This window comes from Panicum hallii, chromosome 5 (genome assembly GCF_002211085.1).
Source record: "Panicum hallii strain FIL2 chromosome 5, PHallii_v3.1, whole genome shotgun sequence".
NCBI lineage: Eukaryota > Viridiplantae > Streptophyta > Magnoliopsida > Poales > Poaceae > Panicum > Panicum hallii.
Genome location: NC_038046.1, coordinates 52,379,824 through 52,406,104, shown reverse-complemented (window position 1 = coordinate 52,406,104; position 26,281 = coordinate 52,379,824). Strand labels below are relative to the sequence as shown.

General features: G+C 46.9%; 6 protein-coding genes across 6 annotated transcripts; 4 read left to right on the top strand and 2 right to left on the bottom strand.

The window, feature by feature from the left end:
• The first annotated feature begins 567 nt into the window (after nucleotides 1–567).
• LOC112893189 lies at nucleotides 568–1,377 on the top strand. The gene has a single exon (XM_025960389.1). The coding sequence runs from the start codon at nucleotides 568–570 to the stop codon at nucleotides 1,102–1,104; it is 537 nt and encodes a 178-aa protein (XP_025816174.1). The 3' UTR covers nucleotides 1,105–1,377.
• Nucleotides 1,378–4,685: 3,308 nt separating this feature from the next.
• LOC112893190 lies at nucleotides 4,686–5,526 on the top strand. The gene has a single exon (XM_025960390.1). The coding sequence runs from the start codon at nucleotides 4,690–4,692 to the stop codon at nucleotides 5,215–5,217; it is 528 nt and encodes a 175-aa protein (XP_025816175.1). The 5' UTR covers nucleotides 4,686–4,689; the 3' UTR covers nucleotides 5,218–5,526.
• A 1,089-nt stretch (nucleotides 5,527–6,615) lies between these two features.
• LOC112893184 (importin subunit alpha-1a) lies at nucleotides 6,616–11,978 on the top strand. Its single transcript, XM_025960380.1, has 11 exons — nucleotides 6,616–6,965; nucleotides 8,748–8,844; nucleotides 8,958–9,049; nucleotides 9,136–9,267; nucleotides 9,372–9,557; nucleotides 9,640–9,803; nucleotides 9,907–9,985; nucleotides 10,247–10,375; nucleotides 10,828–10,955; nucleotides 11,060–11,441; nucleotides 11,555–11,978. Exons 1-10 carry the CDS (start codon nucleotides 6,765–6,767, stop codon nucleotides 11,433–11,435), a joined length of 1,584 nt encoding a protein of 527 aa, XP_025816165.1. The 5' UTR covers nucleotides 6,616–6,764; the 3' UTR covers nucleotides 11,436–11,441; nucleotides 11,555–11,978.
• A 129-nt stretch (nucleotides 11,979–12,107) lies between these two features.
• On the bottom strand, nucleotides 12,108–13,686 carry LOC112893187. Its single transcript, XM_025960387.1, has 2 exons — nucleotides 12,912–13,686; nucleotides 12,108–12,770 (listed from the first exon to the last, which is right to left on the bottom strand). The coding sequence occupies exons 1-2, from the start codon at nucleotides 13,379–13,381 to the stop codon at nucleotides 12,353–12,355; spliced, it is 888 nt and encodes a 295-aa protein (XP_025816172.1). The 5' UTR covers nucleotides 13,382–13,686; the 3' UTR covers nucleotides 12,108–12,352.
• A 7,178-nt stretch (nucleotides 13,687–20,864) lies between these two features.
• On the top strand, nucleotides 20,865–22,496 carry LOC112893186 (translation initiation factor IF-2-like). The gene has a single exon (XM_025960386.1). The coding sequence runs from the start codon at nucleotides 21,296–21,298 to the stop codon at nucleotides 22,196–22,198; it is 903 nt and encodes a 300-aa protein (XP_025816171.1). The 5' UTR covers nucleotides 20,865–21,295; the 3' UTR covers nucleotides 22,199–22,496.
• A 1,050-nt stretch (nucleotides 22,497–23,546) lies between these two features.
• On the bottom strand, nucleotides 23,547–26,220 carry LOC112893191 (replication protein A 14 kDa subunit). The gene is made up of 3 exons (XM_025960391.1): nucleotides 26,078–26,220; nucleotides 25,208–25,465; nucleotides 23,547–23,979 (listed from the first exon to the last, which is right to left on the bottom strand). The coding sequence occupies exons 2-3, from the start codon at nucleotides 25,461–25,463 to the stop codon at nucleotides 23,915–23,917; spliced, it is 321 nt and encodes a 106-aa protein (XP_025816176.1). The 5' UTR covers nucleotides 25,464–25,465; nucleotides 26,078–26,220; the 3' UTR covers nucleotides 23,547–23,914.
• Between the last annotated feature and the right edge of the window lie 61 nt (nucleotides 26,221–26,281).

The following is a 26,281-nucleotide window of genomic DNA, read 5'->3' as shown; positions in this document are numbered from 1 at the left end:
ATGGACAGATGAAACGGCCATAATCGTCATCAACATATTTATATATATATATAGATTTTCCTTTTGCGTCTCTTTGATTTTTTTATGGCGGTAACTTAGTTCTACTCCAAATTCCTTGACAGATATTCTGGTAGGAACGAAGACAGTTGAGTTATAGGGGAGAATGTAAAGCTCTGACATGGAGAATATATATGAGTACTGCACTGCATAGATAGGCAGCTTTGCAGCAGCATGTTTCCATCAACCTCTCTAATCACCAGATTGGGACTGGGAGGAAATAGGCAGGTCTCAAATTAGCGAGAACGAGCGAAATTAACAAAGCAGATGGATACGAGGCTGCGAGCTTCCCGCCATTCTTTAATTAGGGTAGCTGCTTAGCTTAGTAATCGTCCCAATAATAATAATGCCAGCGGCGGCAACGGAGGAGAGCCGCCATTTCTGTCGCCGATGCATGCAACCACCCACTGCCACCAGCCTCGCGCAGTATTTATCTCCCTCCGTCGACCCGTCCGACCGATCGTTTCCACCGCGAGAGCCGCGACCAGTAAACCAACCAGCTAGCTAGCCATGGCCGGAGCCCGCGCGGCGCTCATCGTCCTGGCGGCGGCCGTCGTCGCGCTCCAGCTGGCGTCGCCCGCCACCGGCAACGCGGCGGTGGCGGAGGTGTGCAAGAACACGCCGTTCCCGGACCTGTGCACGGGGTCGACGACGAAGCACGCGGAGAAGTACGAGACGGTGGACCCGCTGACGGTCCTGGGGATGCAGGTGGACGCGTTCAAGAAGCGGGTCCGGGCGGCGAGCCGGCGCGCGAAGAAGGAGGCCAAGAAGGCCGCCTCCCCGGAGCAGAAGAGGGCGCTGAACCTGTGCAAGACCTTCTACCTGGACGCCGGCGACAACCTCGGCGCCTGCAAGCGCGCCATCGTCTTCAAGGACGGCGTCACCATCCGCGCCACCATGAGCATGGCGGCGCAGGACATGCAGAACTGCGACGAGGAGTTCAGGAAGGCCGCCGCCAAGAACCCCGTCTGCGACCTCAACAGGTCGCTCGTCGAGATGGCCGAGAACTGCCGCGTGCTCTCCAATATGATCCCCACTACTAGCTGAAGCGCGCTCGCTTGATTCTTTTTCTTCTTTATTTATCCTTTTTTTCCCCTCTTGGACCCGATCGATGTCAGTCGTCGTCGAGCTGGACGTACGCATGCCCCTGCCCAGTCCGTGCGGCCGGGGCGCGTGTCCTTCTTTTTCCCGTTGCCTCGTGCGCGCCATGGCTTGAGATCGATCGACCGTGGGCATGGCACGGCTCGTCGAGAGGCGTGGCGCGCATGAAGGGCGCCCTAACCGGCTAATTATTTTTTGCTTCTTTAAACCAGTCATCAATCAATATACAACTGAAAACGCTGCTCAATTCTTGGCAGCACGAAAACCCCGTGTCCTAGTGTTCCTCGATCGTGTTCGCGTGAGTTGGGACGCAGGATCAGATCAGCGGCATATTGCCGACAAATTTTAGTATCTGTTAGACGCTAATTAGCGGCACCTTAAACTCTTGAGCACCTTGTGTGCAATTATCGGACAGGGATCCCCAATCAATGATTGGAACCTCTCGCCATGGTCGTTTGAGGGGCGCAAGCCGATTGGATCATCCACAATCGGAAAGATGATTCGATCGGCCTACACCCTCGGAGGTAATAAACTTATCCAATATAAAATACGGGCCAAGAAAATTTTAAAACTGAATAGATCTCGGAAACACTAAATTATACACTACAATTAAAATCTAGACCGAATTGATTGTCATGTACAAAGGGTTACCTTCGAGATGCTTAGTGTCTTCTTGCGACGAGTGATTGGACTTTCCATCTCTACAGATCCATATTATTATTTCCGAATGGATATATGTCGGGGGCGTGGCTATATATCCATTGGAGTAAAATGCATGAATGGTCATTGTATTTGTCAATGTGTATCAGTTTGGTCATCATACTTAGAAAAGTATAAATTGTGGCCACTTGTCTGACTGTAAGGATATGGTCATTGAGGTCCATAATTCTACGTATTTGTATGATGTAGTGTATGTATATCTTTTGTATGGTGCAGTGTATGTAAGTCTGATTGTGGCCAAATTGCAATAAACATGTTTCCTTTCACCTTTTGTTTTCCATTTATGCCTCTCCCATCCTTAGTTCTTCCACCTATAACCTCCTCTATTGCCCCTTCTAATTATTCTAGAGGGAGAGAGCTATCACTCATCCATATGCAAATATGGGCTGACTGGCAATACGGTGATTAAATCAACCAAATATTATCTTCACACGCTCACCTGCTCAAGGGCCACTTTGGATGATTAGGCATAGCCAAACTTAATCCATGTCATCAAAATATGTATGATTAAGGATCTAATGACCGTATCCGTACAGTTGCACCAGTTTAATGGCTATGATTTACACTTTTCTGAGTATGATGGTTAAATTGAAACACAAAGACAATTGCAATGGTGATTCATGTATTTTACTCTATCCGTTGAGTAAATTATAATCATTGCATCATGAAAAAAGGATGAATAATGACGAGATTGAAATCTAATAGCACAATGCCACATGTACAGGGGGGAGTATACCAATACAACGCTATTCTGAGTTGGCAAATGCACGTGAGCAATCAAGACTGTAGCGAGCATGCTGTTCCAAACTACCGATATTCGCAAAGGTGTACATAACATCCTCCAAAAGTAGTCTATAGACATTAAACCATTTCTTACATCCTACCTGAATCATTGTACAAGCAGTCAAAGAGGGGGAGGACAACAAAAGCCGTTTATAACACTATGACCATAACATAAGACATTAACAATGATTATATATTTACATTGCAACTGTACATAAAACACTAAACAAATAAAATCAGCCAACAAGAAGTGAGGCCGGATGGTTTCTTACTCTGACAGGAGGATCCATGGGCCCTTTCGACACCTAAGGAATGCATGCCGTGGAACCTATTGCGATCATATGGATTGGATTGGTTTGCCAAATACATTGTGGCTGCCATAATAAAGTACTAAGGCTATATGGAAAGAGAGAAGATCAAATAATGAGAGTGGTTATGTGAAGAATGCCGAGTTATCTTAGATAACACATTCGCATATTTTAGAGAATGGAAAATATTTACAATAATAATATGTTTAGTATAGTATGTTCATTTAATTGAGAGGGTATGACTAGAGGGTCAACTAAAGTTGACTTTCTCATACAAGCTTGTGAAATACCACTTCAAATAGTAGCAATTCAAAGGATGTTGTCCTAAAATTGATACTAAAAAATCCACTTAACAAGGTAGTGCTTTCTTAAAATGTAATCATGCTCCTATTTAACTTAATTTTTATTTTTTATCCTAATACCAATGCGGTGGAATTTTTTGCCCAAGGTTAACACCACCCATCGAGGTTGAGTAGAAGCTAGTAACAACTTAGTACAATTAAGATTGTATATTGAAATTTGGTCATGCCAACTAAGGGTTTTTCATATTTTTTCGGGCCTCGGGCGTCTTTTTGCCTCCTCCCGCTAGAATTTTTTGAGCTATTAGGTTGACATCTAAGGATCTAATGGTTAGAAAATCATCTTCCTTTTCTTCTTTACGAACTTCTTATTTCTAGGTCTCCTTCCTCATGCCAATCTGTTTGCTGACAAGTTTGTCCTCTATGTGATGCCCTCGTCTTGTCCTCCTCTTGCTTTTGGTGCCTCGTGCTACTTTATTCGATACTAGTGGCCCCTACTTCAGTGGGCAAGCTTGAAGCTATCTTTCATATTATTCAGTTACAATCTAGGAGGAACTTTTATGCAATGGTTCTACTTAGGGTAAGTATATTGGTATTGTCTAATAGACAGTATCATGCATTGACATGTAATCTTAAGAGGATTTAATAAATAACCTCTATAATATATTGCCTTTTAAGCTGTTTCCTATGATGGCTTAATTTCTTAATTTATACATTAAAAATAAATTTTAAAATTTTATAAGTTGCATGGCAACAACTTGTACAATAGAGAGGTACATAGTTTTTAATTTTAGTTTATGAGGCAATACTCATCTTCTCTTCTTCCTCTTTCTCTTCTCCGCATCATTAAAAATTATACATAGAATAGTACAATAGTATAAGATAACCTATTAACCACTTGGCCCGTTTTAAACTCATAATAGGGGATCTAATGTGATAGAACGCTTTGCATTCATTGCTTTCTTTAAATAATGAAATTCTCGGGTTCATCGCGTGGTGGAAAAAAATGTGCACGACACTAGTCAAGTTTGTGAAGGCAAACTCGAGCTCTGTTTCATTACTCTCAGCCACTCTTGAGAGTGTTTTTCTTCAGGGAATTCTCGACATGGAGATCGAGCTGCTTCCATGCAAATTACTCCCATCAGGGGCTACCAAAATTAGGAACTTGAGCTTGGCAATGGCAAACACGCCAATACCAATGGACGGACAAAGGCAACCTGGCCATCCGGGCAACGGAGGACAACCGCCATTTCCGCTGCTACTGCGACCATGCGCGCCACCCAACTTGCTACTTATCTCCTCCCTTCCCCCGTCCGAGCAGGCCCCCCTCCTCCCCTCACCGGCCTCCCCCGACGCGCAGCCAGCCAGCCCGGCCACGCTCGCACCTGCACGTAGCACCGCCTCGGCGCAGCCAAACAGCCATGGCGGCGGGAACCCGCGCGCTGCTCCTCGTCGTCGCGGCGGCGTCCTGCTGCTCGCTCCTGGTGGCCGCGAACCCGCCGGCGGCCACGGTGGCGGACGTCTGCAAGCGCACGGCGTTCCCCGTCCTGTGCACCGCCACGGCGGGGAAGCAGGCGGAGCGGTACCACAACGTGGTGGACCCGCTGACGGTGCTGGAGATGCAGGTGGACGCGTTCGCCAAGCGCACGGAGGCGGCGCGGGCGCACGTGGCGGAGGCGGCCCAGACGGCCTCCCCGGCTGCGCGGGCGAAGCTGGACCTGTGCAACAGCCTGTACCTGGACGTGCTGGACAACCTGGGCGCCTGCCGCCGCGCCATCGGCTTCAAGGACGCCGTCACCATCCGCGCCACCATGAGCATGGCGGCGCAGGACATGCAGAACTGCGACGAGCAGTTCAGGCAGATCGGCGAGAACAACCCCATGAAGCGCTTCGACGAGTCGCTCGTCGAGATGTCCGAGAACTGCCGCTCGCTCTCCAACATGATCTGAGAGCTCGCCGCTCTGCAACCACCCTGCCCTGACACGGCCGCCCGGTGGGCCCAAGCTCCTCGCACTGTTCGTCGCCGCGGCTGCGAGCGACATCGATGCGCTGCTGAGTTTTTTTTTCTCTTTGACCATTGATCGCCGTCGTAAAACGTCAGTACTAATCCCTCAGGAGAAATGTGTTAGTCTGGTCTCGGGAACGGGGAGGCGCATTGAGGTGGAATCGCCATTGCTGCTGGTTCCATCTGAATCGCGGTTCACGTTCTGCACCGATAATCGTGCGGTACTCTCGATCTCTCTCCCCGACTGGATTTTGGCCACCAATCATCTTGTCATCACCCGTGCAATGATACTACTATATATAACACACAACAGAACATACGATCTTTCCTGATTTTTTTTATACGATGGGCGAACAGTTTTGGTGATTCTTAAATTTTTTTTCTGAGTGATCGACATTTTCTCTTGTGTAATTTGCATACTATTTTAACAGTTTTATCAAATTATTACCAACAGCACAATTCCTAACAAATGCATTTCCCACCGTTATGGTAGTTACTCCACTAGGTATCTAAATAGAAATCGTTGGCCACTAATAACCAAATTGTTAGGGGAAGTTAGTAGTCTTGTAGTGTAAACACATGCATTCCGGTGTATTGGCGGCCCCGTTGTTGGTTTATGCCCATTCTTTTTTTAGTGAAAACGTGCCCCATTAGATCACATGCTCAGCTGTTTTTGTGGCCACAAAACTGATTACAAAGTCCGGAAAACGATGTACCCTCTGGACCATCCCCAATAAAACTAGAGCCATATCGGCTATTGAATTACATTCATGAGGACGAAACACGACCTCGGCTTCGCTGCATGCTTCGAGCTTCCACCGCCAAGTAAAGCACCAAGAGGAGATTTATGTTGATGGTTCGAATACGGATGGTTTGAATCAAATCATATTAACAGCTAAACTTAGAAAACATGTCAGCAAATACTTATTAGACATAAAATAAGAGAACTGATGGAGATTTGATCTTATTTGAGGGTGCACACAACTAGGGATGTTAAAATATCTCAAATTTTAGCCTGGGCCGGTTTTTTTTAAAAAATCAGGCTCTTATTTTATCTTATATAATTTTAAAAATATATAAGGATCAGACTGAATTGCGGAGAAAATATTGGATAGTTACTACCACCCAGCACACGATTTTTTTTCTTCGGGGAGCAGAGACGCTGCGAGCATAGGCAGCGCTGAACCCATTAGTTCAGATGGGCCACACGATTGGCGGGCTTACAGTTCCGTATCTCCCCCCGGAATCTCGCACGCAATTTAGCGGCCTAGAAAAAAAAGGAAAAAGAGAATATTTCGATCGTGGTGTGAGCTTTAACTTCCCTTTCCCACCCGCCGCTAGGGTTTCTCCTCTCTTTTTTTCCCCCTCTTCCCGCTACCCCTCCACTCCCCCGACGCCCGCTAGGGTTTTGCCTCCTCCCCTCCGCCGCCACCGCCGGCGCCGCAGCGAGCGAGACCGAGGGGGTAGAGAGCGAGCGGAGCGGAGGCAGCCATGTCGCTGCGCCCGAGCGAGCGGGTCGAGGTGCGGCGGAACCGCTACAAGGTGGCGGTGGACGCGGAGGAGGGGCGGCGGCGGCGCGAGGACAACATGGTGGAGATCCGCAAGAACCGCCGCGAGGAGAGCCTCCTCAAGAAGCGCCGCGAGGGGCTTCAGGCCCAGGTCCCCGTCCCCGCCTCCGGGGTCGAGAAGAAGGTGAGGATACGCAGCGCGGCCCACTCCAACTGCTTTCTATCTATATGTTTCGCGTTCTGATTTGTAGTTGCTCTACTGCGACGAATACTGGAGTGTTGGGATTATGTCGCTCTTGGACAAGTGTTCAGTATTAGTGTCAGTGTGTTAGATCGGTTCGATTGTTAAGCTATACCCACTGGATGATTTGATTACTTTCCCTTCGTTACGCTCGCAAGTTTGTAGCTTGGAGCTCTTATACGATTACGGTGGATGTTTGCTGCAGACGGCTGCATGCTTGTTTGATTACTTGTATGTGAGAGTATTGGGTGCTTGCAGCTGAGCTTTCAGATGCCTGAATCCTTTTCAGATTCTGACTAATATGGGCCTTTGGATGATTGGATTGACTCTCGAAATTAGATTTTAGAGCAAAGATTAGATGGTATTTTTTACAAGAGTATGGTGTTGATTTAGGATTTACTATATGTATTGCTTTATGCTTGTAATTTATTAGGTATACCTGACATCCATAGCACAATGGCTTTTCAGGGGAAAACGTTTAGGCATATAGCTCTAGAGAAGTGGATTGTTAGTATTTCAGGATGGTGTTTCGCTAGAATATCACATAGGTGATTTGCCGAGTTGTTAGTGTCTCAAATACATTGTTTATTTATTTATTTAAGCAAGATTTCTTATTAATGTTAGCATTAATGTTGATGAATTCGTGCTTTGTACCTAATGACCAGTACTTGCTGCATTTCTGAGTTTGTCATCCTGTCTCGATTTCAATCACTAGACCAAGGGATTAAAATTCTTTTCCTTCTACGCTTTATTATTATGTTGCAAGGTGGTGGCATAGAACTTCTTCCTTGTTATTGATTGATTCATTATCTTGCTGGGCTTACATCACTGCATAATTGATGTTGTTTTAATATTTGCAGTCAGCTTCTATAGTCAATGTCATGCATTTTTCAGAGCCACCCTTGCCATGTGCTGATTTGCTTGTTATATATCTAATTTTGCACATATTGTTCAGTTTGATAATATGTACCATCATGATCTGATGCATGCTTGCTGCAGTGAGCTGACATCATAGTTCTGAACTCACTTGGCTGCTTTCTAGGGACCTAATGCTTTGTCACACTAATTTTTGTTCTAGCATTGTGGGCAAGGATGACAAAGGAATTATCCTTGTGCTTAACAACTGAAACATGAATTATATTTCTATAACCACACGTGCCTTTCTCACAGTTCACAACTTCACATTATTTAATATGAATTACTTCTGTCACTTGGTGACCTAGGCCCCATGAGGCTGTTGAAGCTAGTTTTAGTTTTTTTTGAATATTTTCATAACTTCTCTGGTTCCTTTGAAATTAGCTCTGGTTTTGAGGGTTCTGTTCGTAGTTGTGCTTATTATTATGTCTGTAGAGTATTTTCACACTCACACTGATACCATTTATATAGGCGTCGATATTTAATTCTTTTGAGAAGTTTTAGTTTTTACTCCATCTGTATGTTTTGAGCTCTAATCAATATATTTATTGAATGGTTATTTCAATCCTTTTATCTTAGGGCAAAAAAATACTAGCATGGTACGATGCTGCTTGTGTCCTTGTCAATTATCTTAGGGGAAAAAAAGACTAGCATGCTGCTATGCCATGGTGTCCTTGTGAGGTTTATTGTGTTGGCCCTGATGTGGTTGTTGTACAAATAAATTGCTTCACCTCTTTTTTTCCAGCATTTGTTTTGGTGGTTCTGGTACTGGCTATGCTTGATTTGACATTTGACGTGTTGAATTTGTAGCTTGAAAGCCTCCCAGCTATGGTTAGTGGGGTTTATTCGGACGACAACAACCTTCAGCTTGAGGCCACAACTCAATTCCGCAAGTTGCTCTCCATAGGTACTAACTTGTTGGATTTTCAATTGTTTTGTTCCTTAGTTTATTAAAGATAAAGATGACCTATTCTTGACATTTGGTAAACATTGGTTGAACTTGCATCATTTCTGAATTAGAGAGGAGCCCCCCGATTGAAGAAGTTATTCAGTCAGGCGTCGTTCCTAGATTTGTGCAGTTCCTCACCCGAGAGGATTTCCCTCAACTGCAGGTATTGATGCAGTCTAAACCTTGTATCTTGTTGCTGCTGGATGTAAATGATCTTCTTATCATTGAGCTTTGTAATTTTTTTTGTAGTTTGAAGCGGCATGGGCACTTACAAATATTGCTTCTGGCACTTCGGAAAATACGAAGGTTGTCATTGATCATGGAGCTGTTCCGATATTCGTGAAACTTCTTCAGTCTGCTAGTGATGATGTTCGTGAGCAGGTATTTGTTCAGTTGGTTGGCTGCTAACTTTTATCCTTTCTATTTCTGATTGTGGATTGCATCATGGGATATTAATGAGTCTCCTTTTTAAAACAATTTGATAGGCTGTGTGGGCTTTGGGCAATGTTGCTGGTGATTCTCCAAAGTGCCGTGACCTTGTTCTCGCCAATGGTGCCTTGATGCCTCTGCTAGCCCAGTTAAATGAGCATGCTAAGCTCTCCATGTTGAGGAATGCTACCTGGACTCTGTCAAACTTCTGCAGGGGAAAGCCGCAGCCATCATTTGATCAGGTTTTTAGACAAGGCTGTTATTTTATTGTTTTCTTTTGTGCCTAGCAACAGTTACTAAGCCTGTTGTTTTTTGGTTGTATAGACTAAGCCTGCTCTTCCAGCACTTGCGCGACTTATTCATTCCAATGATGAGGAAGTTCTCACTGATGCATGCTGGGCTCTTTCATACTTATCTGATGGCACTAATGACAAGATCCAAGCTGTGATTGAAGCTGGTGTGTGTCCCCGGCTTGTGGAGCTCCTCCTGTATGTGAATCTTGCACACCAGTTTTATGCTGATTACTTTGATAGTTGTCTGTTGCTTATGTTGATTTCTGTTCTGTGTGATGTGTGCTGGTACCACATGCAGCCATCCATCACCTTCGGTGCTTATACCTGCTCTACGAACTGTTGGAAACATTGTCACTGGAGATGATTTGCAAACTCAGGTCGGGCCTTAGTTTTGGTAGTGCAATCAATTATATAGTATTTGAATTCTCACTTTAAGAGCGAATGTGAATATGATTATTTAAGGTCATGCTATGTTTTATTATCTTGCATGTTTTATAAGACAAGCTGATCTGTCAATTTGTGTGGCTTTTATGTGCTCAGTGTTAACTGTCCCAAGCATTTATGGAGCCAGCATGAAAGTTCATTGCAACTATGTGTGCATTGTATCCATTCTACTAACTTTTCTTCTACTTTTGCAGTGCATCATTGATCATCAAGCTCTTCCCTGCCTTCTGAATCTATTGACACAGAACCATAAGAAAAGTATTAAGAAGGAGGCTTGCTGGACAATTTCAAATATTACTGCTGGAAACAAAGATCAGATACAGGTATACTTTCAGAAAGCCCTAGACAAATTGTTTGTTTTTTCAGTTACCACTAAGTGGATGACCACAAAATTCTCTAGGGTAGTGGTTATTGCAAATCGTCCGTAGAGAGTAGAGTCCCTAGTACTGCAATGCAATTAGGCCAAGGAGCTAATATTTTTGAAAGCGTGCAAGGACTGTTTAGTCAATACTTGAGATGTTTCAGACTCAATTTTGTCAAATTTCGGAGCAGACCAATAGATCTTAACTGGAAGCAAGCACCTCTTAACAATAGTTACCATCATGTTCTACTTTTGTGAGAATGAAACATATTCGGCGTTGCTAATATAACTTAACTAGATCCTATGTTTCCACAGATGGCCCATGCCATACGTCAAGCATAAATCTTGTTCATAACATACCTTCTAAAATGTTAACCATTGATTTCTAACATTACTATACTGTTGAATTTTTAGGCTGTGATAAATGGTGGAATTATTGCTCCTTTATTGCAACTGCTCCAAACAGCAGAGTTTGATATTAAGAAAGAGGCTGCATGGGCTATCTCAAATGCTACCTCAGGTGGTTCCCACGAGCAAATCAAGTATGTTCACTCAACTTGCTGCACTGCTATTCAGCTTGCGGGCAATGCAACTTATTTACTTATATTTTAGGCATCATTGAGAACTTATTGTATCCCTTGTGTAGGTATTTGGTGTGTGAGGGCTGCATCAAGCCATTGTGTGACCTTCTTGTTTGCCCCGATCCAAGAATTGTAACAGTGTGTTTGGAGGGTCTTGAGAATATTCTCAAAGTGGGTGAGCACGACAAGGCTGCAGGGGCAACAGGTGACGTCAATGTCTTTGCTCAGATGATTGATGAAGCTGAAGGCCTGGAGAAGATTGAGAACCTACAGAGCCATGATAACAATGAAATCTATGAAAAGGCTGTGAAGCTTCTTGAGGCATACTGGATGGAGGAGGAAGATGATGCAATGGCTACTGCTGGGGAAGCTGCTCCTGCTGTTTTTGACTTTGGCCAAGGTGGCAACCCTCCAGCTGGTGGTGGTTTGAACTTCAATTAATTACAGGTGTGCTCCAAACACCATCAGTGCATGTTCATTATTGTATCAAGAGCATTTGACTGATTTTACATGTGTTGTTTCTGCAAACAGACTAACTGTTTCTGATATTCACTTTGCAGTCTTTTAACCAAAGGGTGGTAATGCCCTTGGCGATGGCTCGTCATGATTAGTCAATGTAGTTTGTTTGGTTCCATGTGTGGGGATAATGGCTGTGGTGGGTCCAATAAGCTTGAGATTTGGTGGGAGCTGGGTTACCATTATTCCCAAGTGAGTCATGGATATCAATATCGCAGGGTCTGTAACAGGATTATAACTGTCAACCTGAGTCTGGATTTTTGAGAAGGCTACTCTCTAGAGTTTGCGTAGTTTGGTGTGTTATATCTGGCTACTGTATAGCCCGTCGTCTGCAAGGCCGTTAGACATTCCTGAACAGTTTGGTTGAGATTTTTCAGGAATTGGCTGCGTTGCAGTTTGTCCGGAGTTGTAAACCTTTAATGGTTTCTGAGTATATTGCTAGGCCTTGCATTACTACGGTCAATCGAACCTGTTGGAGCTTAAAACAGCTTACATACTCTCTATAATCTGTCAGTTTTCTTTTTCTTCACATTTGTGCTATCCAAGTTTAGCTGGGTGCTTCAATTTGTAGCAAATACAAGGGTGAGGCTGATGCAATTCAAACACCGAAATCTCAGGATTATTCTTTGAAAGGTCAATTACAAAGTCCTTTACAACTCAAAGCGCATCTAATCCCACTTCACAATGATCCCTTGACATTTACAACGAAATAATCTTGGTGCTTAATCTTACATAGTGGAAACTTAATAAGGCGGCAAAGAATGTAGAACTTAATATGGCGGCAAAGAATGTAGCCGTTGCTGTGCTCTTGTTTGTGCTCCGTTTGACCCTTTGCAAGCGTTTCACACCTCGGCGACCTCCTTGGTGATGAGGGACGCACGGCTGGGTTCCACCTGGCACGGTGCCGCCGTAATCTCCGGCGCGGATGGCGCAGGATGAGGGTGAGCGTGTGGGTGTGGGTGTGGGTGCGGCACCGGCGGGTGCGGGTGCTGGACGCCCGGGTGGGGAGCACCGTGGCCGACGAAGTAGCCGCCGCCGTAGTGCTGCTGCCCGCGCAGCCGCAGCCGCTGCGCCTGCACGGCCGTGACGTAGACGACGAAGCCGACGACGACGGTGATGAGCCCCAGGATCCCCGCGGCGGCGAACATCCCGGGCCGCACCCGGTGGCACACTGGCCGCGGCTTCCGCCAGTCGCTGATGTGGCCGGACTCCACGCCTATGCCGATCATGAGCAGCACCTCGGCGAGCCCGAAGCAGATCCTGCGAGGGGGTGTTCGACGACGACACAGACACACGAGCATGTCATCACCTTGCCATTTCGAAATCAACCGCCGAGCGGCAGCATCTTGTTCGACGAAATGAAGCTGTGTTCCGATCAAGTGAGAGGTGACTGTCTGTTACCATGTGAGGAAGAAGAGGCAGCAAGTCTGCCAGGTGAGCGTGGCGGCGGTGGACGCGACGCGCGGGTTGTCCTGCGCGACGGCGAGGCCCGCGGACGCGGACTCGGGGGCCGCGACGGCGACCAGCATGTAGGCGTGCTCCGCGAACATGGCGACGGCGAGCAGGACGAAGGCGCCGACGGCGTAGGCGAGCGCGGCGCGGCCGCTGCTGCCGTAGAAGCACACGTCCAGCTGGTCCCGGCTGCCGCCCACGCTCATGAGGTAGTAGGAGACCTCGGAGCGCGACCCCTCGGCGGCGAGGCAGAGGACGAAGGCGACGAGGCCGCAGATGACGGAGAGCGCGACGAGCGCGACGGCGGCCTGGCCGCTCGACCGCGCGGCGCGGCGCTCGTGCGCCTTGCGCAGGGACAGGTCGTCGTGGGTCACCGCCGCCGGCATCGCCACGGCCGCCGCCGTCGGCGCCGCGTGCATGGATGACAGGCTACCTTGGCAGACAGCTAGCCCTCTGCCCTCCTACTAGCTAATAGCTAGCTTACTCGATCGGTCGATGGCTGCAACGTGCACCTAGCGAATGGAGGAGAAGAAGAAGAGCCTGTGGGTACTTGCAAGCCGGGCGTGGGTATATATGGGGCGGATCTGTTCGTACGCGGCCGTGCTACCTACTTGCAGGCGACGCCTGCCGGTGGACGCGCCTGGAGGAGGCGAGGCGAGGGAGAATATGGCGTTGCATCGGGGGAGAGAAAGGAATTGCAGTGCCGGCGATCGAGAGGGGGCGAGAGGAGGGCCTTGTGCCTTTGGGCGGGGCAGCACGGGAGGAATATAATCCACGGGGCCTGGGTGGTGGTGGTGGAACTCCCCGTGCCTTGCTGGAGGCGACATTCCGATTCCTCGCTTTCGCCTTTCACCCGCGGCTTCTTTAGCTGCTGGCCTCTTTTACCAGCGGCACGACCGGAGGAGCATCGTCATCGTCGGCCGCCGTCGATCCCCGTCGACGCCGCGGTGCCCAGCTTTTTCCGGGGAAAGGGACGCACGCAAAGCGCCGCGCGCTTTTGGGCGGCCGGGGAGTTGCAGGGGTGCCTTCCGGAGCGGCTGCAGATTCATGCAGCACACAGTGAGCCGCACCACCATGCTCGATCTCGGTCTCCATGCTGGAATGGACCGTGACACGAGTCGGCTAGAGCGAGTTCCCGTGCGGCCATCATCCGAGGGGCTGTCATCTCCACCCCATCGGCGCACATCATGGCACCTTTCCTGAAGAAACACGCCTTTTTAACCTCATCTTTTATCATGTCAAAAGTTGTGCGTGAGGACTCACCAGGCACCCCTGGGGACCGAGGGTAGCAGGCCGTGACTCACCCCGCCCGGGAGGAGAAGCTAGCTCGCCCGACTTTTTTTAAAAATGGGGATAAAAAACATTAAATTCGGAAAAGGGGAGCCGATTGGGAATAATTCGAAAAATGGGTACCTCCCGCCCGTTGATCGGGCGGGAAACGTGGGGCTGGGGACCTCCCGCCCATCCAGCGTGCGGGAGGTCCCCCGAGGGCCTCTTGACAAATAAGAAAGTTATCTTATTCGCGAAGAGATCCCTACGGGGGTATCCCGCCCGTCCAACGGGCGGGAGGTGGTGCCGAGGGGCATCCCGCCCGTTGGTCGGGCGGGAGGTCCCCCGGCTATATAAGCCCCCACGTGCCCTAAAAATATCATTTTATTCTGCAAAAACTAGAAAAAAAAGAAAGGGAGGAGAGGAAGAGAGAAGAGGAAGCGGCGAAGCCCTGTTCACACGTCGATTTGGAGGTATATTCTCATTCTAGCCGTATAATTACTTCAAAATAATTATAATCTAGGAAATATTTCTTAGAGTAGTTATGTTTTGAATAGTTTTTAGTATTTTCAATTGTTTTTAGTATAATTTATATTCTGAATAGTTTAGATTCTGGAAAATAGAATCTGGGAATCGCTGAAACTTAGGGTCGTTGTGTATTAATATGTAGTATAACTAGTTTATTAATGTTTGACAGATATGTCTTCTGAGAAAGGTATTTTCAGTATATATTACGAAGAAGGAAATGTGATTTATGGGCTGAATGGGGTAGATTTAAGTGAATTCAACTGTGCGGTCAAATGAATTACCAGACCGCACGAGAGGACATTTGAATCCCTATGCAACTAGTTAATGAGGGGATTAAGGATTAATCAGGAGACACACACTGTGAGTGTTTAGTGCGTCATAAATCGTACCACTCACGCTTTGATCTGGGAGCTGATGCCACTTACAAGCAACGAGGACTGGTTAACTTATCTGCAAAATGCAAGCCATTGGCAGTGGCCATTGGTACTTCTTGTCAGTGTGCACCAGAACCCTTTGATAAACATTGAAGCTGCTCCGGGGATGAAAATATTGATGAAGAACTTGAGGAGGCAAATATTGAGACAGGTGGCACCGCAGCACCTCAATGCGTGGCGATGAGGGCGAGAACATACCCTTTATTGTTGAACAGCTGCAAGACGAAGAACGTGAATTGGATGAAGCAATGAATGCCGATTCGTCTGATGATGATGATGATGTGTCTGAAGAATGGGTAAGCAGCGACTTCAGTCATCTTGTCGTAGATGACGGATCTAGCGTGCCTTCGGATTGCAGAGAGAATGAAATTGTCCAGGGTGCGAGGTACCACTCAATTGAAAAGGTCAAGGAAGCTGTTAAGTGCTGGTCTCTCTCTTATGCGAGAGTTTAAAACAGTCGAGTGCAAATCTCGTAAGTACGATGTGGTATGTGTGAAGGAGGGGTGTCCGTGGCGGGTGCATGCTTATAAGGGTAAATGAAAAAATTATTGGGAATGCTCAATTGTCACTCAGCACACATGTCATTTGCCGGGGGTGCAGAAGACCCATCGCAACCTTACATTGCAATATATCGCAAATGAGATGTACGGGATGATAGTAGAGAACATGTCATATGAACCAAAGTCTATTATCAGGTATATTCAGGAAAAGTACAAGTATACCATCTCGTACAGCAAGGCGTGGAGTGCAAAACAGAAGGTGTTGGATATGAGGTTTGGTACGTTAGAGACTGCAAATGATAATATTCCTCGATTGCTGGCTGTCCTATGTCAGAGAAATCCTGAAAGCTATTATAAACTAAAAAGTCTAGACAGAGGAGAAGGTCCGCCCTACATATTGCAGCGGGTCTTTTTCAGATTGGATCCATGCATTAACGCATTCCAACACTGCCGGCCTCTACTATGCATCGATGGGACCTTTCTCACAGGAAAGTATAGATTGCAAATGCTGACAGCTATTGAAGTGGATGGAAACAATTAATTGGTTCCAATTGATTTTGCTTTTGTTGAGAGTGAGAACACAGACATTGCTTTTGTTGAGAGTGAGAACACAGACAGTTGGTACTGGTCCCTGAAACGGGTTAAGTTTGCAGTCGTTTGGGATATGGAAGATGTCTGCCTGATTCATGATCGTCAGCCCGGCATACTGAGGGCAATACTAGATTTGCAGGAGGGGTGTGTGGAGACCGGAGAGCTGCCCAAGTGGCGTGATATTCGCAGTAGGTGGTGCATGAGACATATCGGTGCAAAATTTTTCAGGCAATTTAAGAACAAGCACCTTATGGATATGTTCAAGAGGCTATGCAAGGAAACAAATCAGCAAAAATTTAACAAGCAGTGGCAGAAACTTGATGAACTGACCAGGAAGAAAAGAAGCAAGGACGCATAAAAAAATAGAACTGCACAGGATGAAGCAGAGGTTTTGTGTACTTTGCCAACAGGTACTGCACGTACTCGCAGAAGGTCTGGATCAGCGGTGAAAACCTTTTCTGAATGGATTGAGAATGAACCGAAAGAGAAGTGGGTGTTACTTTACGATACCGATGGTGCAAGGTACGGCATAATGACTACCAATTTCGCCGAGATTTACAATTAGGTGCTGTGTGGTGTTCGTGGGCTTCCACTGGTTGCAATTGTGGAATTCATCGTCCGCGGGTGTACCGATTACTTTAGGGATCGGTTCACTAAAAATCAGGCATTCATACAAGATCCTGACAGATATTTTGGGAAAATGATGACAGAATATATGACTAAGAAGGCAGCTAGCGCCCGACTACACCACGTACGACAATGTGGTACACAGGACCTCAAGTTTGAGGTATCTCCTAAAGACAGAGCGCGACGTGGCATGAGACATCAAACTCCTGTAAAGGAGTGCATTCTCAAGTTTGATGGAACTTGTTGTTGCTCATGCATGAGGCTAAAGTTGCTGCACGTACCGTGTTCTCATGTAACGGCTGCTTGTGCGGATATTCGACATCCTGTCGATATATATGTTTCCCATTACTTCAGAAAGGAGATAATTGCCAGCACCTGGCAGTATGAGATCTATGGCTTCCGTTTGGTTGGATCGTTTACTGAGACAGCGAATGCTATTATATATATTCCAGATCCAAGATCAGCACGGGTTAAGAGAGGGCGCCATCAGACACGGCGTATTCGTAATGATATGGATGAGTCAGAGCTCCGTCCGAGGATACAGCGCTGCAGTGCTTGTAATCAGATTGGACACACGTATAAACGTTGTCCAAACAATGATGCTGGCCCCAGTTCTGCTGAAGCTGGCCCTACAGGTGATGCTACAGATGGAAGACCTCCGGTTGCATCAAGGAGTGGGAGACGTCGCCGATTGAGTGCTACTACGTCATCAGGCATCATTTAGTTGTAATTTTATTTGAGCGTTTTTGCTCATGTGTAATATTTGCCGCGTTGAGTTTGTATCAGACCTGGATGTGTATTTGTAATATTTGCCGCATTGACTAAAGACATATCAGTATTTGTGTTTGTAATTATAACTGTGACTTGGTATTTGTATATTTAAACTTGTTTGTTATCATATTATTTTATTTTTAATGGATTCATGTATCGTACTATCGTAATATTTGGATTCTACGTTGCAAAACGTTATCGTTTAACCATCTTCGTACGATTTTTAGATACCGTAATCTTATTCGTAAAATTGAATTAAAATTTTATATGCATATATAAGAGTATGGCGAATAAATCTTGTATTTGAAAAAAGTCTGAATTTCAAATAGTTTGTGAAACATAAATTCTAAAAAAATATAACAAAAATCATAAGCAGGGGCACCTCCCGCCCACTGGCCGGGCGGGAGGCCTGCCTTAGGGACCTCTTCGCGAATAAGAAAATTTTTTTATTCGCGAAGAGGCCCTCGGGAGGGGCCTCGAAATTTTTTTGGACCTCCCGCCCGCTGGGTGGGCGGGAGGTCCCCGGCCCCACGCCTCACGTCCGATCAACGGGCGGGAGGTACCCATTTTCCGAATTTTTGCCATCCGGCTCCTTTTTCGAATTTTATTTTTTTATTTTTTTTAAAAAGCTCCGCTCGCTCGGTCTAAGTTTGCGGGCCGGCCCACCGAGAAAATCACACGAGGTGCTTTCGGCCCACAAAGAAACGGAGAATGGTTTGCCTTTCATGGGCCCAGCTCTAACTTCACTCGTGCACATCATTTTGAAGCTGCTTCTTTCTTGCCAGGACAAAGAAAGCTTCAAGATGCGCAAGCGCTTCCTTGTAAAGAAGCCCAGACATCTGCATGCCTCCTTTTTGTACTTTTTTTTTTTGCTCGACTATAAGGTGACTCAAAACGTTACACGCTATCATGAACACATGCATATCAACAAACAGCCAAAAGTACTCACGCCTGTACTACCACTCTCGTAGTTGATTTCCTTACCGCACCGCACGTCTCTGTAGCCAAGCTTCACGAGTCACAAAATAAATCGTTGAAAATTCTAATAATTACCGAAACATTCAGAGAAGCTCACTGACCACTGATCTAACGTTTTACTGCCACCAGTTGGTTCGGTCGGTCAGCAGATTAGGCTTAAGTGGGATTCACTCCCGAGTTTAAGCTGAGCACTGCTCAGTGCTCTGTATTCGTTCATTCTGATGTGAGACTGACCCTCTCTCCGAGTTCTGTTTTGATATTTGTAAGGATAGATAGAAATGAGTTGGTGGCAACTTGCGACCAGTACCCATTTTATCCTCTGAATTATTTTTTTTTGCGAATGCTTATCCTCTCTGAACTATGGCCCACACCAATCGATTGATTAGCTTCGGGAGGACGTGTGCATCACTACACCAGCAGTTGCCCCGTAGACTCCTGGATGTGCCGAGAGCAGGTCGCCAACCAAATCTAACCCTGGCCTCCAACAACCACCTTATCATAATCAGCCTTCACATAGTTTTCTTCGATCCGTTATTCTTTTTTTACATAAAAAATGGTTCTACTTTTGTACTTTACAATTGCATAAAAAATGTTCTACTTTACAATAAAGATTCTTTTTCAAGAACACGCAGGAGAACTGCGTTTAGGATTGCACACATAAAACCGAAAAGTCAAGGAGAAAGATGAAGAAGAATACAACGAGAACAATCACCGGGAAATAACAAAGGGAACACGGAACCATAAACTGGCGAGCTAATTAGCAGTGCTTCGGATTCCCTGCTCGGAGATTAGGGGACGATTTGTACATGCTTGATCAGCAGGCGCCCGGTAAACATGCCGGCGGCACCGCCATTAGGCCGACAGGGCCCGAGATCATCGAGCGAGCCACCATGGCACCGTCGTCTCTTCTCGTGCAAATCCAAACGGACTTCTTTCCTTGGATTCGTAGTCCTTTTCTTTTCTTGAAGCGAAAACCGACGAGGCAATGCATCCAGGAGCCCTTTTTCGGACTTGCAATCCAATGCAAGGAGTGTGTACTCTGGCTAAGATTATTAGTTGGGGCTTCAAGGTCCCCCGGAAAGCTGAAAGAGGCTATCTTGCCGACAAACAAATGGACAGATGTAGAGAGAAGCGTGTAGGAAAAAAAAGAGTTTACAAAATGGAAAACGGACTTTAACGATCAGCATTAACCAATTGAAGGCTAGTACCATCAGGTAGTGCATACAGTAGTAGACAAGAGAGATAGATAATTGTTTAGGACCTTAAAGGAAAACATTAGGACATGCTTAGAGGGCAGTAATCTTGCAGGAAGTCGAACAAATCCCGAATAATTTTAACGTGAGAATAATCCTCCGTTCCAAACAATCCTTAAGATGAATAGATCAAATTATGTTAGCTCCATTGCTGATAACAAAAAGAAAATTGAAAAGCCTCCCGACGAGTTTAAGTTACTGCAGAGGGCTGATCCGTCACCTTACTTATAGTCTATCACCATGGCCACCAGCGCCCACCTGCCACCGTTTCGCCTCGTCTCGTCCCCGCTCATCCCCGGTGCTCTCCAACCAGGAGAGGAGAGCCATCAGCGCGTGCCGCTGGTGCTCCTCACGTCCGTCACCTCAAGTCTACCGAACGAACGAACAAATTAACAAACAATTAAACAAGCAAACGCGTAGTTTGATGATCGGAGTCGTCGGGCAATAAATTAATTGTTGACCCGCCGGGGCGTCAAATCGCGATCGCACACGCCAATCGATTTAAGGCATGTTTAGAGAAGCTAAAGTTAAGCGCTAAACTTTAGCACATATTAGCATTTATACGCCTGCTAAAGTTTACGAGCACTCCCGTTTGAACGAGCCAGTGCTAAAATCTAGCATTTTTTCATTAGCACTTGGATCCAAACGGATCCTAATCCTCGGTATTGATTTGGTTTTTTCAAGCCCGTTGTTGGGAGAAACTTCGAAATTCAAACTGCGTTTCTTTTCAAATTGACGAGCAAAAGAATTGAAGGCCGCTTTATGAGCTACCAGCTGTAGCTCTGCGTTCGACGGATTTTTCCAAACCCTGCGTTATTGGCGCGGTGCCCACCAAGTGCTCCCATTTAAACGAGGTGAAATCAAGAGGCTGGTGCTTCCACGATCCTTACACCCACGAGTCAGCGCGCAGGAGCGCACCACGGACAATATAATGATACAATATTCTACCTGATGTGCCCGTTGGAAACTAACTTCTGGAGCCGCTTCGACCAATTTCAGCTGAACAAAGTCGTGCCAGTGGTCGAGTCATTACTAATTAACCGCATGCATCTTGTGTAGTAGGCCGATCGATCGGCCAGTTGGTGATCGCCGAGGGAACAAACTTGTTGTGCAGAGTGGAGGCGAAGTTACGCGCAACCCCACCCCGCGACGGCAGCAGAACGCACGCGGCAGGAGACCACGTCCCGGCACACGATCCATCGAAGATGCAAACCACCCCCGCCGTTACGCGTGCCCTCCCTCCCTCGCCCATGCACCTCGCCGCCCGCTTGCCTTCCGCTCCCTTCCCTTGAAAACCCCGCGCGCCTCCCCGACTCCTGCCCCTTCCTCTCCCTCTCCCTCTCTCTCTGACTCCCCGCTCCGCCCGTTGGCCTCCGCCGAGGATGCAGGGCGACGCGGACGACGACGCGGGCGGCAGCTACTTCTTCTTCAGCGCGCCGGCGAGCCCCGTGCACTACATCCTCCGCTCCCCGCCCTCCTCCACCGCCGCCTCGTCCCAGCCCCAGTTCGCCGCCCCCGCCGGCGGCGACTCCTGGGCGGCCGCGGGGGACGACTTCGAGTTCGCCGCGCGAGGCGCGACGGGGCCCGGCGGCGGCCCCGAGGGGACCGCGGCGGTCATGAGCTCCGCCGATGAGCTCTTCGTCGCCGGCCGCATCCGCGTCGGCTGCGGCGGCCTCTCCCCGATCCGCCAGGAGGAGGCGGCCGAGGGTCTGCAAGAGGAGGAGTGGGAGGAGTGCGACGATGGCGGCGGGGAAGCGGAGCGGGAGCGCGACGGCGGACGCACGCCGCGGGCCGCTCGGCGGGCGAGGTCGGCATCCCCGCCGCGGATCCCGCGGGCCGCCGGGGGCGCGGCGGAGACGTCCGACCCCTCCGCGTCCTCGTCTTCCTCCTCCTCCTCGTCCTCGGCGAAGAACATCCGGCGGCGGATATCGCTGCGGGACCTGCTCGCCCGCACGGGCGGCGACTGCGCGGGGGCGGACCAGGCGCCGGGCGCCGAGATCGGCAGGATGGGTTTCTGGCCGGCGTCCATCTGGCCGTCACGGTCGTCCAGGAAGGCGCTGCTGCCCGGCCCGGCCCCGGCGCCAGCGCCGCCGCAGCCGGGCCGCCGGTCCACGTCGTCGGACAGGGCCGCGGCGCCGGGGCCGGCCAAGAGGGCGCCGGGTGGCGGCGGTGCGCGGCGCACCACGTCGCTGCCGTACCGCCAGGGGCTCGTCCTCGGGTGCCTGGGCTTCGGGGCCCGGAGCTACGGGCTCGCCAAGTCCATGCATCCCCTCTCCTCCCGGTGAAAGCGCAAGGAAGAATTCGAAGAGGTGTGGTTATTAGTCCAAAAGGAAAGAAAAAAAATCATGGCGTGTCGCATTTCACGGCGTTTTCAAGAAATCGCAAGGGTTCGATGGAAAATGATTCGATTTCAAGTAGTGCTTATCCATGAGACAGAAATCAAGTATGTAAATTGAAATTTTGTTATTGTTGATGATATGCTATGGAGTATGATTAGGTTTTTATTTTAAAGGGAACAAATGCAAGATTTTTTCGGGCTTTTGTCGTCCATTGGTGATTCCTAGAAAACTCCATTTGTTCTTGTGTCGTTTGGTTTGATAGACGAAGCTTTATATCTCTTATTAATGAGTCTTAACTAACTGATTACTGGGTAATCGAGACGGCCTGTATAACAAGTTGAGGATAAATTATGATACAAATGCTACTACTGACGCTTGTTCCGCTAAATAATAGGCTAATACTGATCCCACAAATGGCGAGTAGAAAGGAGTTGGAAACATGGGAGGGAAAGAGGTAGATAAGACTTGCCGCCTGAATGTTGTTAAACCATTGTTATCACCATCACCATTATTCTGCAAAGCTTCGTGTTCATTTTCTCTAGGAATCCGAGTACTTCGTTGCAGAAGCTGAGCTGGGTAGTGACAATTGCAGGACTCCGGATGAAGCCGAAAAGAACAAAAGAGACCTTTTCTGTTCTTTTAAGCGTCTTGAATTTGTTCCTGTTGCAGTCAGGTGAAAGATGGGGTATCGCTGTCACAGGTTTACACTTTTATAGTTTAGATAGCAGCATGCCACCAAACCATCCACTGTCAGGCGGTTTTGATACTAGTGTTGAAACCTCGAAGGATCTCGTTGTAGGAATCATTCAGCGTAGCTCGTTGGCCATCAGCCTTTTTTGAGGAAATCTGAAGAACGAAAAACTGTAGGCGCATGCAACTGAAAAACTGTCGAGAGATAAAAGAGAACGATGTCGTCGAATTGGCACTGGTTTAGTTATCCCTAACATGGAGAATCTAAATAGCAAGAGCCACTTTTGGTAGCTCTTTCCATACCAAACTAGCTAACACTCAGCAAAACAACACTCTTCAACTAAGAAACCACAACCCCAACAATCGAAGAATCACCAGCATCATCATATATGCCACTACTGAGTAACCATCACGTATACTGAGTGCATTTGAGGACACATTTGCAGAATCACTTACACGAAAACTTAAATCACAAGCATTAAACCAAATAATTTCAACTGAAAATAGGGTTTCAGGATCTAGCAGCTTTGATACTACTGAAGTTTAGTAGCTCCTGAACATGAAATACAGATTCGCCTGTATGAATTAGGTGACAGACCACATCAAACCACAGAATTTTCAGGTATTGCATGCAATTAGCACATTAGAATTATTTGCCCCTCTCATTAAGCTGCATGACCATTACGGCAACTTCTCAGGATCCAAATGCAAGTGACAGCAACATAAAGCTTAGGTTTGCTTTGCTTAGAAGCAGGAAAGATCATAAGTTCTTCAACTACATGATAGATTTCGCTTGTCTTCATAGTCCTAACACTGCTTGGGTTAATACGTAATAATAGCTGTCCAATACTGACTATTAAGTAACAGTACTGGGCTGAATGCTGGAACATTTAGCAAAATCTTAAATCTAGAGACGTCATCAGCTTCCAAAAAGCTTTAGTCGGCCAAAGGTCCTCCGAACAATGATGACCTTTACAGGAACAGGTGCTTGAACTTGTCACTTGCGAGCTTGCACAACCCATCAAATGCCTTGGCATCTGCCAGATAAACATGGTGACGACAAAAATTGTGTTATGGGTAGGGGTAAATGAGTATGAATGTTGTGTAGAATAAAGCTGTTGCAGCAAGAGGCAGCATGAAAGAGAGCCTAAGTAAAATTATTTATTTGCACCCAAAGTGCAGAACAAATACATCTAAACAAACTTCACACCATTGATGAGCTCCTCCTATTGTTATTGGAGATAACATGATTAAATTTCCCACCAGATAACATGGTTCTCATCCTGAAATACATTCTAAGATGATGGTTGAGAGATTTAACACCACTTGGGGGATAAGACTAAAACTTGCAAAGGTAGCTAGAACACATTAAAAAAAATAACAAAAGAAGATCCACATTCCTTGTAACAATTTGAGCCAATTTTGCTCTAGGTCAAGAAACACCCAGCATCTAATTGTAGATCTAATTTCCATATACACAAATACTGAGGGCAGTTTGAATAATTGAGAGGAAAAGAACTTCTTAATCTGCAATTGTGTAAACACATCAATCACTCAGGCTGCTCTGATATGCTAAAAATCAGATCAAGTTCTGGATGGCAAAACAAATGTTTGCTCATGCTACCCAGGAATAACAAACCCAAATATTTAACAGGTTAAGGGAAAAAGGGGACAGAAAGTACTTCTTTTTCACTTGCTCCTTATTGTTCATAGGTTACTGTAAAGAATGAAATAGGTACACTACAATCATGTGATTTCATGGAAGATATAAGAGCTAAGAGCATCTCCAACCATGAGTCCTATATTTGGGTCCTATAATTTGTATTAGGGATATATTTGATGTGTTTAGGGCCCAAAAAAAAAAGCTTATACTCCAACAGCGGGGTCTCAAATCATGTCATTTACAACTAATTGGGGAAAGATTGGAGCGGAGACATTGGGGAAAGAAGTCTCTGTTAGTTAGATTTCGTGGCAAAAGGGAGATAGGACCCAACCAATTGAGTCCCATATCTAGGACCCGGGAGACTGAGTCCTAAATTGATTTGCCAGTTTTTTGTAAAATAGGACTCTTGTTGGAGGCTATTTTTTTTTTCTCTTAAGCCCTATATTTCAAGATAGGACCCAATTTAGGACTCCTATTGGAGATGCTCTAATGAGCTTGAATGTGGGAAAGTTTAAACCATGGAGCAAGCAGAGTATGCTAACAGTTCACATTACTATGATCCACAGGGCAAAGACAAACACTATAGGCATGTCAAATCTCACCAAAGTTGGGACCAAAATCTGTGCAAACTTCAGCACGGATGGTCTGGTCGTTTTCAGCAATTCCATAAACCTCCATGAAGTGCGATACAGGAATGTCCATGGCACTTTTGATAGTCAACGGACGCCCGTCAGTGGACTGGCCGAAAACCATTCCACCTTCAATGCGTTGGACTTGAACCACCGTGCGCACTCTTCGCCCAAGAAACATTCTCAGAATCTCTGCATTGACGAGTGCTGCAGGGCTTGATGTGTCCATTTCTGCAAAATTTGGAATTCAAGATTTCAGAACTGTCAATGTAATTTAGTACTACCATCTAGCAAACAGAGAAGCAAATAAATTGTACATATCATCTAGTCACTCTATCACATCAAACCATTATGTCAAAGACTGCACTATGATGAACAGGTGCTCGGAGAGGTTCTCTACAGCCAAACATGTATGAGACTTTTGGTATTGTCACATTAACCATAACACTACCAAGTCTCTGATGCAGACATTAGCAACGTGACTTGTAAGTGGCCTATAATATTCATGCACCCTGAGTTGAACATTTTGGGCGTTATGGATGTGATACAATAATATCTGTATGGCTAAAAATTCACAAGAACTGTCTTCAGAATTTCTGTCAGCACAATTAGTGTGAAAAATCACAGCAAGCAACACATGCTTGTTCGAAGTACACTAGACGGCAGGCGCGGACCCAGCATAGGACATGGGTGTACACATGCACACCCGATAATTTTTGCAAACAAAATCGAACTTAGTAGGTAATATATTGCAACTGGGACAGATCCGAATACAAATAGCTTTGTTAGGGTTTCGGGTGCTCCATTCCGCACGGCAGAAGGGAAGAGAAGGGGCGGGCAAACCTGGCGGGTGCTCGTCGCCGGCGAAGGTCCTGGCGAAGACGTGACGAATGGCGCCGCCGCTCGCCCAGTCGTCGCCGCCAGGAAAGGAAGGCCAAGGGAGGAGGGAGACAGAGATGGGCCGGCGAGGGTTTTCGTGTGATTCCGAGAAGTAAACCACCGCCGCTGTTGCCAAATTTCTACCGGTGACAATACCTGGTGTGATGG

What these genes read in the sequence shown, in the direction of transcription:
- LOC112893189 (XM_025960389.1), top strand. Translation starts at nt 568, where the DNA reads ATGGCCGGAGCCCGCGCGGCGCTCATCGTCCTGGCGGCGGCCGTCGTC.
- LOC112893190 (XM_025960390.1), top strand. Translation starts at nt 4,690, where the DNA reads ATGGCGGCGGGAACCCGCGCGCTGCTCCTCGTCGTCGCGGCGGCGTCC.
- LOC112893184 (XM_025960380.1), top strand. Translation starts at nt 6,765, where the DNA reads ATGTCGCTGCGCCCGAGCGAGCGGGTCGAGGTGCGGCGGAACCGCTAC. An exon ending in GTGATGATGTTCGTGAGCAG is followed by an intron (nt 9,268 to 9,371) that starts GTATTTGTTCAG and finishes ACAATTTGATAG; the next exon opens with GCTGTGTGGGCTTTGGGCAA. An exon ending in GAAACAAAGATCAGATACAG is followed by an intron (nt 10,376 to 10,827) that starts GTATACTTTCAG and finishes TTGAATTTTTAG; the next exon opens with GCTGTGATAAATGGTGGAAT.
- LOC112893187 (XM_025960387.1), bottom strand. Translation starts at nt 13,381, where the DNA reads ATGCACGCGGCGCCGACGGCGGCGGCCGTGGCGATGCCGGCGGCGGTG. An exon ending in TGCCTCTTCTTCCTCACATG is followed by an intron (nt 12,771 to 12,911) that starts GTAACAGACAGT and finishes ACCCCCTCGCAG; the next exon opens with GATCTGCTTCGGGCTCGCCG.
- LOC112893186 (XM_025960386.1), top strand. Translation starts at nt 21,296, where the DNA reads ATGCAGGGCGACGCGGACGACGACGCGGGCGGCAGCTACTTCTTCTTC.
- LOC112893191 (XM_025960391.1), bottom strand. Translation starts at nt 25,463, where the DNA reads ATGGACACATCAAGCCCTGCAGCACTCGTCAATGCAGAGATTCTGAGA. An exon ending in AGATTTTGGTCCCAACTTTG is followed by an intron (nt 23,980 to 25,207) that starts GTGAGATTTGAC and finishes TTTATCTGGCAG; the next exon opens with ATGCCAAGGCATTTGATGGG.